This window comes from Scyliorhinus canicula, chromosome 15 (assembly GCF_902713615.1).
Source record: "Scyliorhinus canicula chromosome 15, sScyCan1.1, whole genome shotgun sequence".
Lineage (NCBI taxonomy): Eukaryota > Metazoa > Chordata > Chondrichthyes > Carcharhiniformes > Scyliorhinidae > Scyliorhinus > Scyliorhinus canicula.
Window position 1 is genome coordinate 28,219,573 of NC_052160.1, and position 14,824 is coordinate 28,234,396.

Below are 14,824 nucleotides of genomic sequence, written 5' to 3' on the forward strand. Positions count from 1 at the left end.
CTAAGTGATCTAAAGTCATCTCAGACTGACCATCTGTGGGATAACTGTCTGATTTCAGTTAAACTGTTTTGTTTAAAATTCTCATAGAGCTTTTGGATTTAGTGCGCAATTGTGTCGATCATAATTCTTGGTCTTTGACGAGTCAAAATCACCTACACCCCTCCACCCCAAACTCATACTGCAGAGATCAAAATGTGTTGTGATTTGACATTGATGTATTTTTTCTTATCTTGTGAGACTAGCTAGGTCAGGTCTTGCTTCCTCCTGAGCTGTTCAATGATGGAACTTACTAAATAAGATGCGCCCCATTCCCGTTAGTCCACACATCGCCAACAGACTTACATCATCATCCAGTGTCTCATCATCAAGTTCTTCCAGCTGGGCCTGATTATAGCGGAATTGTATCCGACGTAAAACCTCAGTCAGCAGTAGAACTAATGCACCTTTGTACCTGTCAAGAGAACAAGAGAAGCAGCAGTCAATGGCCATCCACGGGCAATAAATCTCAACGCTCAAAATAACTTGGGCAAAAAGCTAAATGCAGTCTCTTAGCACAGTTCTGCCGCCTGTCCCAGTAGTAGCAATCTGCTCCAGTTATACCAGTATGGGAATAGAGGCTTTCTATATAGGAATGGCAATATCTCTCTCACTATGAACTCTGAAACTCCCATTAGAGTCTTTTTCTTGGACTTCATTCATCGATGGCCCTGTATGGAGCCTGGATTTCCTGCTCACTCGTCTCGTTTACTTGGAAAGACAGAGTAGGCACGAAGGACAGGAGAAAGTGTAAATCATGAGGTTTGAAGCTGCTGTGCTTGGAGTGTCTGGTACCTGGGCCATGCAATGGTTTCTGGATGATGTAACCTGGTTGTACCACATTAACATACAATACATGTGTTTTAAGTACTGGAGTGCCTGCAGAGCTAACCTGTAGAAATATTTAGATTTGGTTTGGGGGGGGGGGGGGGGGGGGGGGGGGGGGGGGGGGGGGGGGGGGGGGGGGGGGGGGGGGGGGGGGGGGGGGGGGGGGGGGGGGGGGGGGGGGTGGGGGGGGGGGGGGGGGGGGGGGGGAGAAGAAGAGGAGGGGGGGAGGAGGGGAGGAGGAGAGGAGGAGGAGGAGGAGAGAGAGATAGGTAGTTGGAGGAAGAGGAGGAAAATGCATTATTTGGAATATGACTATTTAAATAAGTGCTATTGTAGGGATATATAGTAGAAGGAGTTGGTAAATTCTAACAGCAGCTGTAACTTAGAAGATTGTTTTTTGTTAGAATATGCTTTGGGTAGGTGGTGGCGCAGCGGTGTCCTCCTGGACTAGTAACCCAGAATCCCACGGTTAATGCTCTGGAGGCCTGGGTTTGAATCCCATCATGGCAGATGGTGGAAATTTAAACTCAATAGAAAACCTGGAATTTAAAGTCTAATGATTTACCATGAAACCATTGTCGATTGTGGAACCCATCTGGTTCATTAATGTTCTTTACGGGAAAACAATCTGCCACCCTCACCTGCCCTGGCCGATGTGTATTTCCAGGTCCCCACAATGTGGTTGACTCTGAAATGGCCAAGCAAGCCACTCAGTCCAACGGCAATTAGGGATGGCAATAATGCTGGCCCCAGCCAGCGATGCCCACATCCATATAAACAAAAAGAACTCTCGGATAGATATGATCAGGTAGAAGGGAGATCAGGCAAGGGCATGGAAACATGACAAATAAGTTATGCTGCTTCAGCCACGTGTCGAATATGTCGAAAGAGGCAAGCGGCAGGCAAGGAAATAGATCCATTTTCTTTTATGAATTAAGTGCCCAATCATTTTTTTCCCCAAATAAGGGGCAATTTAGCGTAGCCAATCCACCTAGCCTGTACATCGTTGGGATGTGTGATGAGACCCACGCAAACATGGAGAATGTGCAAACTCCACACAGATAGAAACTCCACACAGATAGACACGAGAAATAGATTCACACACACAGATTAAAGTTATTCTCAGAAAATGCAGAAACTGATGGTCACAGGGCAAGAAGATATATCGGAGATAAAATGAGGTGCATGGACTGAAATTCCAGCAGCACAATGAGGAAGATCGTAGTCGAGATGGGTACGGTTTGAAGTGGAAAGCAGCCTGGTAATGTGGATGAGGAAGTGGAGCTCAGGCTCAAGCTGTACACCAAGATTTTACATGTCCTGATCAATGCAAAATTGGAAATAGGCGAGATGAATTGAAAACATGGAGGTGCTGACCGGGATGAAAAAAGAAGGACTCTTTTTTTTTTCTGACTTTCACTTGGCCATTTCTTAATATCAGGCAGTGAGACACTGTTTCTGGAGGAAGGATAAATAGATTGAGTAAGAGACAATATAGTGAGTTGGATTCCATCAAGACAGACCGGCTTATTGGGCTGAATGTCTTTTCCCCGCCTCAACAATGGAGTTACATTACTTTGGATAATTACCCATAAATGGTTATCGAGTTTTGCACTAGTGTGGGAGGCAATTGATTGAGATGTCAGGGCAATATAACTGAACGATTGGCTGAGGACAATTTTCGTCCACAGAGCGGGCAAGGGAGGATTATCCAAGGCCCACGGTACTTGTGTTTCATAATCAAATCCCCCCCCCCACAGCCATTACCCTCTCCTACAAAGGAACAGCTGTGATGAAGTTAAACCAAATGTAATGGTTGATATATAGGGATTTGCTTTTTTATTATTAACAACATTATTCAGTTTGGTAGTGTTAAAGAAATGAATTCAGCTACTGAAGGCAGAAAGGAGTACTTGGACACCAGAGTACACCGAGTGAGACTAGATTGAGTGAGTTTAGTTCATGTGGGAATTTGGTGCACAGGAGGAAGATTTTCATTCTCCAGCCATTGGCGAGTTTCCTCCTTTGTCTTTATGCTAGCTAAGTGAAACTTTCTATTACTTTTATCTATGCAAATTATTAACTAATTGATCAAATAATACAGTTGGATAGAATTGACAGGGTTGGTGGAGTTCCATGATTGCAGCATGTGGAAATTTGTGGAATGCACTGCAATCCCAGACAACCATATCTGCAGAAAGTGTCTGAAGCTTAAGCTACTACTATGGCTCTGAAATGCTGAGCTGGAGAGAGTAGTGGACATCATGGTGGGGATCAGGGTTGAGGAGAATTGCCTGGACACTTCTCCCTGGAGTAATCAGACACAGAAATATAATAATAATAATAATAGCTTATTGTCACAAGTAGGCTTCAATGAAGTTAGTGTGAAAAGCCCCTAGTCGCCACATTCCAGCGCTGCTCGGGGAGGCTGGTACGGGAATTGAACTTGCGCTGCTGGCAATGTTCTGAATTGCAAGCCTATTTAGCCCACTATGCTAACGCTGGATGGCAGGTCAGAATATTGGACAGAATATAAAAAAAGAGCAAGAATTACTTTAAAATCAATTAGGAGGAAAAAAATTAGAGTACGAGAGAAGCAAGCTAGAAATATAAAGACAGTCAGTAACGAGTTTCTGTCGATATTTAAGTGAGCATTGGTCTTGTAGAAAGTGAGTTCAGGGAATTAATAATGGAAAATAAATAGCAGATGAATTAAACAGGGTTTTTTTTTGTCAGTCTTCACTATAGAAGATACAAGCACCATCCCAGAAATAGCTGCAAATCAGAAGGGAGAGAGGAATTCCCTCCCATATGGGCAGACAGTGGTGTAGTGGTATTTCCAATGGCCAATAATCCAGTGATCTAGGGCAATGCTCTGGGGCCTGGGTTCAAATCCCATCACGGCAGATGGACAAATTTGTATTCAATTAAAAAGGTCTGGAATTAAATGTTTAAAATGATGACCATAAAACCATTGTTTTTTTTGTTTAGAGTACCAAATTCTTTTCTTCCAAATAAGGAGAAATTTAGCATGGCCAATTCACCTACCCTGCACATCTTTGGTTTGTGGGGGTGAGACCACAACACGGGGAGAACGTGCAAACTCCACACAAACAGTGACCTGGGGCCGGGATTGAACCCGGGTCCTCTGCGCCATGAGGCAGCAGTGCTAACCACTGCTCCATCATGCCACCCGATGAAACCAGTGTTGATTACATCTGTCACAGAAAAAAATGAGAAGTTATTATTGAAGACATTATAGCAGGCTAAGTTAAATTCAAGACAATCAGGCAGAGTCAACATAGTTTTGCGAAAGGGAAATAATGTTTAACCAATATGTTTGAAATTTTTTGAAGTAACATTTATTGTGCATAAAGGGGAACCAATGGATATACGGAGATTCCAGAAGACATTTAATACGGTGCCACATCAAAAGTTAATGCGGCAAATAAAAGCGCAAGGTGTTGGGAGTAACATATTGGCATGCAAAGAAGATTTGCTAGCTAATGGGAATGAGAGTGGGCATAAATGTGTCATTTTCGATTGGCAAGCTGTAATGAGTGGTGCACCAAAAGGGTCAGTGCTGGGGCCTCAACTTTTTATAATTTGCATAAATGACTTGGATAAAGGGACCAATGGTATGGTTGCTAAACTTGCTGATGACAAAAAGATACATAGTAAAGTAAGTTGTGAAGAGGATGCAAGGGACTACAAAGGGATATAGATAGGTTAAGTGAGTAGGAAAAGATCTGGCAAATGGAATACAATGTGGGAAAATATGAAATTGCCCATTTTGGCAGGAAGAATAAAAAGAAGCATGTTATCTAAATGGTGAGACTGCAGAGTTCTGAGGTGCAGTAGGATCTGGGTGTCCCAGTGCATGAATCGCAATAAGTTACTATGCAGGTGAAGCATGTAATTAGGAAAGCTAATAGATTGTTATTGCTTTTTGTGAGTGGAATTCAATACAAAAGTAGTGAGGTTATGCTTCAGTTGTACAGGCCATTGGTGAGACCATACTTGGAGTATTGTGTACAGTGTTGATCACCTTATTTAAGGAAGGATGCAAATGCATTGGAAGCCGGAGGGGTTTAATAGAAAAATAGCTGGAATAGGCAGGTTACCTTATGAGGAAAAGTTGGACAGGTTACCCTTGCACCCGCTGGAGTTAAGAAGAGTAAGAGGCAATATGATTGTAACACAAGATCTCAAGGAGACTTGACACGGTGGATATAGATCGGTTAATTCATTTTGTGAGAGAATCTAGAACTAGGCGTCACAGTTTAAAAATAAAAGTCACCCATTTAAGACAGAGATAAGGAGAAATCTAGTCTCTTAGAGGATCTTGTCTCTTTGGAACTCTCTTCCTCAAAAGGCAGTGGAAGCAGAAACTTTGAATTTTTTAAAGATGGAGGTAGATAGATTCTTGATAAACAAGGGGTTGAAAGTTATCGGGTAGGCGGGAACATGAGTTTAGGTTACAATCCGATCAGCTACGATCTTATTGAATGGCAGTACACCCTTTAGAGTGGCCTACTTCTGCTCCTAATTTTTATGTTTGTATGTATCCATCACTTGACAAACTTTCATCGACTTGCATTAGTCAAAGTCTTCAACTAAAGAGCAGCTGTATGTCACAAGAATTCATGTTTCCCAGTATAGCTGCAACAAACAGAGGTGAAATGTTCACTAAGAGTTATTCACAAGGCACAACCTCCAGCTCTGTTGTTTACAGATTAGCAGAATGTGGCTGCGAGAGGAAAGCAGCGTTTGGCTTGGGTCACCTTTTACATTCTTACACAACTATTAATTTGCTCACTACATTCAACATGCACATTGCTCAACTCTCACATTCTGGGATTTACTTTACAAGCAAACCCAGGACAGGCAACAGTGCGATTTTCAGTATTACATACAGAGAAACGTCCCATTTTGCAGAGTCACGTGTGATCTTGTATAGAAATCTGCTTCCTGTTGTGTTGAAGACAGTAACTATGTTTGGTAGCAATCTGTGAAATTATCCGTCCACCTTTATACTAAATGAGTCACTTCAGGCAGAAGTAGTTCCACAATTTGTATAATTGGGGCAATTTGACAAAAACTCCACATTTCCAAGATCGGTTTGAACAGTTTTTTTTGACTGGGGTGGAAAGGAGCAGTTATTAAGATAACCCATACATTATTTGCTGTCTGGACATCCAATAGTTTCAGTTGCCTAGCAGCCAGAGACAAGCTAAAGGAACTTGTGCAAAGGCACCAGCTGAAACACCCGTTCTGATGGTTTGGGAACCTCAATCTGAAATGCTAATCGGTGCCTTTCAGGATTTCCTTGTGTGTATTTCAGATTCTAGGGCCAGCTGTATTTGCTTCTGGTAGTTTTAAGGGTGCCTCTGTATCCAAGATCCAGATGCAGCAGCAATGTAGTACAATATAACTCTAGCTCTTTCAGGTGACTCTCTGGGTACATTTTGCACTCAATTTTAAGCAGTAAAGATGATCAAATCTGACTGTCCTGTAGGACGATGATTTTACTGCAATTCGCATACCGCCGCAACCAGTCCACAGCAGACGCCATTTCCCTGACCCTACACTCATCCCTAGAGATCTTGACAACAAGGACTCCCCGCATCAGACTCCTATTTATTGACTACAGCTCCGCCTTTCAACACCATAATCCCAGCCAAGCTCATATTCAAAGCTCCAAAACCTAGGACTTGGCTCCTCACGCTGCAACTGGATCCTCGACTTTCTGGACCACAGACCACAATCAGTAAGGATAAACACAACACCTCCTCCAAATAGTCCTCAATACCGGAGCCCTGCAAGGCTGCGTACTTAGCCCCCTACTCTACCCCTGAACACACACGGACTGCGTGACAAAATTGGTTCCAACCTCCATCTACAGGTTTGCTGACGCAACGACCATAGTGGGCCGGATCCCAAATACAATGAGTCAGAATACAGGAGGGAGATAGAGAACCTAGTGAATGGTGCAACGACAACAATCTCTCCTCAATGCCAGCAAAACTAAAGAGCGGTCATTGACTTCAGGAAGCAAAGTACTGTACACACCCCTGTCAGCATTAACGGCGACAAGGTGGAGATGGTTTGCAGTTTCAAATTCCTAGGGGTGCACATCACCAAAAATCTGTCCTGGTCCACCCACGTCGACGCTACCACCAAGAAAACACAACAATGGCCTATATTTCCTCAGGAAACTAAGGAAAGTTCGGCATGTCCACATTAATTCTACCAACTTTTACAGATGCACCATAGAAAGCATCTACCTGCTGCATCACAGCCTGTTATAGCAACTGCTCGGCCCAGGACCACAGAAACTTCAGAGAGTCGTGAACACAGCCCAGTCCATCACACAAACCTGCCTCCCATCCATTGACTCCATCTACACCTCCCGCTGCCTGGGGAAAGCGGGCAGCATAATCAAAGACCCCCCCCCCCCCCAACCCGGCTTACTCACTCTTCCAACTTCTTCCATTGGGCAGGAGATACAGAAGTCTGAGAACACGCACGAACATACTCAAAAACAGCTTCTTCCCCGCTGTTACCAGACTCCTAAACGACCCTCTTATGAACTGACCTCGTTAACACTACACCCCTGTATGCTTCATCCGATGCCGGCGCTTAAGTAGTTATATTGTGTACCTTGTGTTGCCCTATTATGTATTTTCTTTAATTTCCTTTTCTTTTCATGTACTTAATGATCTGTTGAGCTGCTCGCAGAAAAATACTTTTCACTGTACCTCAGTACACGTGGCAATAAACAAATAAAATCCAATCTAACTATCAGGTTGCAACTTTCACTATTCTTCTTGGAAAAATAATCAGCACTCATTCATTCAGCTCCCATGAAACCAGCATCACTGCGCTGGGTTAACAATATTAAGTACTTTGAAATAACTGTCAACCATCAATCACCCAAGGGGATCAGACTGGATGAGAGACTAAATGGTAATGAGCAGCCTTCAATTGGAAAAATAGATCATGCAGTGCTCCCATTCTATGAATTGTCTGAAAGTCAAACAACCTAACCATGTCATTCTATATCTTGGTCCTGGGTAGGAAAACACTCAAGGAAATATCCCAACATCTAACCAGTCACAAATATTAGATTTCACGCACTTGACAAACAAGCTTTAATTTAAATTAACCACATTATCAAATAGCTTTACAACCAAAATTAAACAGCTCTTTAAATAAATAAGGAAAAAAACATCAACTCACCATTTACCACCTATCACTGTATATTTTCCAACTAAGCAACCCAATACAGCTCAACACCACCCATAAATAAAGTTAGCAATCAGGGTTACTTGCTGCACTCTGTGCCGATCTTTGGGGAGACACCGATTTCAGGAACCTGAAAATCCTGCTGGTAAGACTCAAAAATCCTAGAGCAAACTGCTATTATTATTTAAAAAAACTGCCGACAGACTTGGCTCCAGCAATCAATTATATCATCTGTATCCTACTAAGATGTCGCATTGTCCCATGACTTGCTCAGCAAATCCCTCAATTAATCTACACCCCAGGGAATCTCCTTTCCCTAAATAATACTCATTAGCCATCTATATGTAAACAAGTAAATTATTAGGATTAATAATCACCTTGCCTTTTACAGCTCCTTAATCACATATTAAGCAGACACACTGCATGCATTTTAAACCTGGATATTTGACATTACTGCCACAAATATAAAATCTAATACCTAACAATTACTACATTCATCAAACTACATGCTGTTTCAAACCAATTAAACATAAAACTTCTTATTTCTAAAGTCACAGGCTTTAGAAAAATTACTCTGGGTGGTAAAATCAGAAAACAAATGCAAGTTGGTATGAAATAAAAAGCTATTTATCTGTTTTTAAAACTTAAAAAGATAACTGAAATAATTTTAGAGGCATGGCATTCAAGACAAATAACAAATTGAAGAAATTACACTGAGGAAGTCAGACACTTCCAATGGGTCAAGCAATCTTTTCCTCAAACTTTATGTTCTTATAGTTGTGACAGTTCTGGTCACCTCAATTCCACCAATACACAACCTGTATCACCATCATACTCGTGGATAAGAGAACTTGGCATGACACCCCGGGTTGGTGCGCGGTCAATACCATCCATTTTGATGTGGAGTCACACACATGTGAAATATGCTTCTATTTAAAATACCCGAGGTCCTTGGTTGATCCCAATAACCACAGCCACCAGAGGGTTGTAACTTTACAACACAAGTAATCGTTCATTATGTACAGCATGAGAATTAACCACATTAAACAATAGAAAATGTAACTGACTATCTATTACCCCCTTCCTAACCCACCACATGCACGCATGCACACACACATGTCTAAACACTTCTGCTAAGTTCTTTCAGAAAGCATCACAGAGGAATCAATCACTGAACCGTTGACAGGCAGACTGTCCCTGGCCAACCCAGTGGTTAACCAATTCAACCGGTTCCCTCCACAACCGGTTCCTAAGATACACCCCGGTGCCGAAGAGTCTGGCTTCTACTGGGAACACAGTGTCCTAGTAAGCAGACCATTTCAATGAGTGTTCGGCTTAAAGGCTCACCCCGATTATGGTCCAGGGACCAAAATATAACAAATGGGAACAAATGAAATAAACAGGAAGGATTCTTACAACGTGGGGAAAGCAGAACAATCACAGAGTATAAATGTGCTAAACAGCCCCGGCCATGAACCATGAGGATAAAAGTGCGTGCTGGCATGTGAACAAGTCCAAATTGCAGCACCCAGGAGAAAAAATGAAGAAAAATGAGTGTCCTAGGACAACCTCTAAATGATGCCCATCTGTTCACAACCAACGCCAACAACCCTCATGGAAACAGGCATTTTGGACCCAGATAGTAATGTCCAGTAAAGATGACCTGGGAAGAAACACGTCATCCCCAGTTCAATTTAAGGATATAATAAAATTACCTACATCTGAGATCGAAGCTGAGGAAACAGACTCACTTTAGTTCAGGCTACAGATTGTTATCTTCACATTGCAGACATGATATAGCAAAGATGTCAGATGCGAGTAGCTCTGCCCTATGAATCTTAATAGACTCAACAATCTCATTGTTCAAATTAGGTCTAACGGGTATATCCTCAGTGAGGCAGAGAGAACTTTGCTGCAATAATTAAGTCGATCACCCCAGGCATTGTGTACAAATTTAAACTTATCAAAAATGATGTCATTCAAATCCTCAGCTCGGCCTTCCTAAGATGGCTTCTCAGATGGCCCCTAGATCCTGAAGCCAGTCAAGAGGAGTTTTCTTTACATTAGATTTGAGTGCTTCTTTGAACTAAGTGTCAAGCGCAGTATCCTCACAATACTAACTGCTGAGGTCAGAAAAGGCCTCTTTTCAGAAAATAAAAAATATTAAAAGGTAAAGATAGTTATATTTCTGTAGGTCAGTGATTCCCAATTCCCCTCTTCCAGCTGTGGGATTTTCTTGCATGAGATGGATGAGAAAGGTCACCCTACCAATCATTCTGGAAGGTCCACTAGACCCAGTACCGTACAATACCCAACTATTAAAGTGATTCTTGACATTCTATCTCCACCATTCCATTCAGAAGGCAATTCTACACAATGATCACTTATGTGAATCGGCCATGATTTATTTCTGAGGTTGTTCTAGGTTTATCAGATCCATACCATTCACTGTTTCTCTAGTAATTCCCCTCTTATCACAGAATCTACAGTGCAGAAAGAGGCCATTCAGCCCATCAGGTCGGCACCAACCCTTGGAAAGAGCACGCTACTTATGCCCACATCTCCACCCTATCCCGTAACCCAATGATCCCACCTAACCTTTGGACACTAAGGGGCTATTTAGCATGGCCAATCCACCTAATCTGCACATCTTTGGACTGTGGGAGGAAACCAGAGCACCCGGAAGAAACCCCCCAGGACACGGGGGGAAAAGTGCAAACTCCACAGTCACCCGAAGCCAGAATTGAACCTGGGACCCTGGAGCTGTGAGGCAGCAATGCTAACCACTGTGCCACCATGCCGCCCTCTTAGTTGTTGTTTCTTAGGGATTGGAGTCCAAGTCTCAAGAGTTCTTCCTTCTGACTAAGCCCTCTGATGCTGGGGCACAGACGCGTCAATCTAAGCATTGCCTCGACTTTCCTTGCGTCTCAATGACCAGAACTTAGTTTTAGCCAGACATACTAAAATTTGTACTTTACCAATCTAGCAATATGATTATGCATCCTGTTTTTTTTAAGCTGATTGCTGCTGCAAAATGAATGGTTAGGCACAATTCAAGGCTTCTAACCATCCCTAGATCTCCTAATTCAACACTTCACATTATTATCATAATAAGTATGCAGCTCCCACATATCCTTTCCAAAGGAGCTATTCTGGCAACTAGTGACACCATCAGCGCAGGCATTCCACAATCTGGTACTGAGCACAATTGAAAGTTGCAACTTATGCAGTGCCGCATCACATTCTCAAGACATCTCAAGAGTGTTTTACAGCTAAATGAAAGTGCAAGTTGAGATTAAGCGGCCAAACTTGGCAGACCAGTTCTCACACACAGCAAAAGAATGATTGACAAAGAAAACAGCGGAATTAAAATAATTGAACATTTTAGGTCACTTTTCTTTGCAATCAACAATCATTGCAGGGATGAAATTAGAGTGGGGCTGAGAAATTATATTCACCCGACTTTTCTTTGTCAGATCTGATGTGTTCAATTATTCAATCAGTGGACATACAGTGACTCCAATTTTAATATTAAGCACTGCAGTTGTTACAGAAAGCCAAGTTTTCTAATTCTAATAACATATCGTTATGATCCAAGTAAAAATGGTCATTGTACAAATACTGCACAGGAATTGTGACTGCGTTATATCTTAAACTTAGTTAATGGAAATCAAATTAACTTTGGGAATACTCACATTAAAAGATTTATAAAGATCCGAAGAGAGGAAGGAAGCTCTCACGCAAGGAGCTGCGCTCCAAAAGCTCGAGTTTGAAACAAACCTGTTGGACTTTAACCTGGTGTTGCAAGACTTCTTACTGTGCTCACCCCAGTCCAACGCCGGCATCTCCACATCATGGCACAAAGACCAGTAACACTCAAGAGCTACAGCTCAACTTTCCAGGCTGCAGGTCAATGTTACAGAAATGGCAAATTGTCCCAACTTAGGACACAGAGGAAACAGGATAAATAAGATGTAGCAGCTAACCTGTTGAGGACCTCATTCCCGATCAGCAAGCCGGCTCTTGATTTTACTCGTCAGGTAGTCCAGGAATATTGTCCATATGTCAAGGCAGGAGAAATAACCCTCGTGACTGGGCTGTAACAACAAAACATCAGAAATTATATTTGTTGCCTTTCCAAACAGCTTACACAATGTAGGATAATATAGGGTATAAGGCACAAATACAGTCATTAGCCCGGTCCATGCTGGGTGCTTATGTTCCACTCAAGCCTCCTTCCATCTTTTCTCATTTAAATCCATCAAAAACCTCAATTCTCTTCTCCCTTATATGCTCATCTTAAATACAGCTACACTAAATGTTTCAACCACTCCCTGTGGTAATGAGTTCCACATTCTCACCACTCTGTAGGCAAAGAAGTTTATTCGGAATTTCCAATTCGATGTTTTGGTAATGATCTTTTAATGATTACCTCTATTGTGCTCTTCCCTACCATAGAAAACATTTGCGTTATATACACACTATCAAAACCTCACTTTATATACCTCCATTAGTCAAACCTCAGCATTCTCTCTCTCCCCCCCTCTCTCTCTCTTCCCCCCTCCCCACCACACACACAACACACAAGAGAATGGACACCCAGCTGGTAATCATTTTCTGATACGCATATGTGACATGCATTTGTGGTATCATCCCTGTGAATCTTCTCTGCACTCTCTCCTGTGCTTCTGTATGCTTACATGCCAAACAGAACTTGAAATGTGGTTTAACCAAGGTTCTATACAGTTTTAAACATAACTCCTTATTTTCCAATTCTATCCCTCGAGAAATAAAGGACTTTATTCAGGCCTTTATTTCTGAAGTCCTTGGCTAATCTATGGTGCAATTTTTAGTGATTGGTGTGTATCTGTACCTCAAGATTCCTTTATTTCTCTATACCATCGAGACTTGCACCTGGCAAGTAATGAGTGACCTCTCTATTCTTCCTACCAAATGGAACTACCATACATTTCTTGGTCTTAAAACATAATTTGCTAATTATTTGCCTATTCTGTAAGTTCATGAATGCTCTTCTGTAATTTATTGCAGTCCTCATTAATTGACCATCTCCCCCAATTTGATGTTATCCACAAATTTACAAAGTGTATTTTGATTCCAAAGTCCAAATCTAGGACCCAAATTCTTTTTGTTCCAATTAAGGCGCAATTTTACTGTGGCCAATCCACCTACCCTGCACATTTTTGGGTTGTGGGAGTGAGACCCACGTAGACATGGTGAGAATGTGGCAAACCTCCACCACCGGACAGTGACCCAGGCTAGAATCAAGCCCTCAAAAGAGCTTTTCTTCTGATCACTGTTGTGCAGGACGCTCTGCTACTTCTACTTTAGTTTATTCCCCATTATCACATCCAATTGCAAACTTTCCCTGGCTGGGCTTTTTACATATTGATTTAGTAGGCATCTTGTACACATTGGATGGATTCCATTCTCTTATCCCTCTTACCTACCTACCTCTTCTGTCCTAATTTAGGGAATCCCAATTATTGATTCTTTTTTACTCAATTCCCTGATTTCTCTGCATAGTTCCCCCCCTCCCCCACAGTATCTTGTCTAATTATGATATTTATTACCCAACCAAATTTTTGTATAGCCATGTCTCAGTAACCTCATAACATTGTCTGGTTCCGGACTTCCAGTGACAGCGGGCAGGAAGCAGCCGCACACTGGAGGGCTCCCGCTCGGGAATAGGAATTTCGAGTTTTAAGCCTGGGTCCCGGGCAACCGGAGGCTGAAAAGGCCGTAAGAAGGATGTCAAGTTTGGGAGACAAATGGCCATGAAAAAAAGGGGGGTTAAACGGAAGTCCGTCCGGGAAGTGAAAAAGTCAGCGCAGGAACTGTAAGCAAGAGCGGAGGCAAGAGCACCAGGGGAGGCCCGCATTGCTCACAGCAGAAGAAAGACCAATGTGATGGCCGTGGAACTTGAAAATAGTTCACAAAACAACATGGAAGCGATGACGATGGAGGCGGGTATTGAAAGTGCTGGTGGAGGAGGCGATTGCCCCAGTGAGGGCGTGGTGTATCAAGCGCAGCGGCAGAGGTGCGGGAGCAAGGCAAGACACTGAAGGAAGTGGAAGAGACATTATCGCAGCACAGTGATCAACTCACCTCAATGGGGAAGGAGTTGCGGAGGGTAATAGAGACCAACAAGGGTCCACGAGCCAAAATAGAAGACCTGGAAAACCAGATCCAGGCGACAGAATCTGAGGATTGTGGGTATGCCCAAAGGGGTGAAAGGCCGAGGCCGACAGAGTATTTTGCCAAGAGGTTAGCGAAGCTACTGGGGGAGGGGGAACGATCCCTCCCAACATGAACTGGATCAGACTCATCAGTCGTGGAGGCCTATACCAAAGGCGAGTGAGCCACCAAGAGTAGTAACTCTGTTTCCGTAGGTACAGCGTGAAGGAGAAAGTTCTGGCTGGTCAAAGCAGAAGTGGGTGGTGCAGTGGGCTGGAGCGGTATACCGCGTATACCAGAACTTTACAGTGGAGCTGGCGAGGAGGCAGGCTGCCTTCGCCGGGTGAAGAATGAACTGTACACAGCAAGGTGCAGTGCGGCATTGTATATTCCATTAAGTTGAGGGTGACCTACAAACCCAAGGCATTTATTTTGGGACAGCGCAAGCATGGAGGAGTTTGCGAAGACAGAAGGACTGTGCGGAATTGAGAAATGGTTGTGTACCGATGTAGCCTCA

The 14,824-nt window shown here is 42.9% G+C and overlaps 1 protein-coding gene across 1 annotated transcript in view; it reads right to left on the minus strand.

Annotated features, from left to right (window-relative positions):
• xpo6 (exportin 6) overlaps positions 1-14,824 on the minus strand; it is a 136,860-nt gene that overhangs the window by 39,789 nt on the left and 82,247 nt on the right. The window contains 3 exon segments of the mRNA XM_038820897.1: positions 343-451; positions 7,773-7,782; positions 12,110-12,209. Coding sequence (XP_038676825.1) covers positions 343-451; positions 7,773-7,782; positions 12,110-12,209 — 219 coding nt within the window.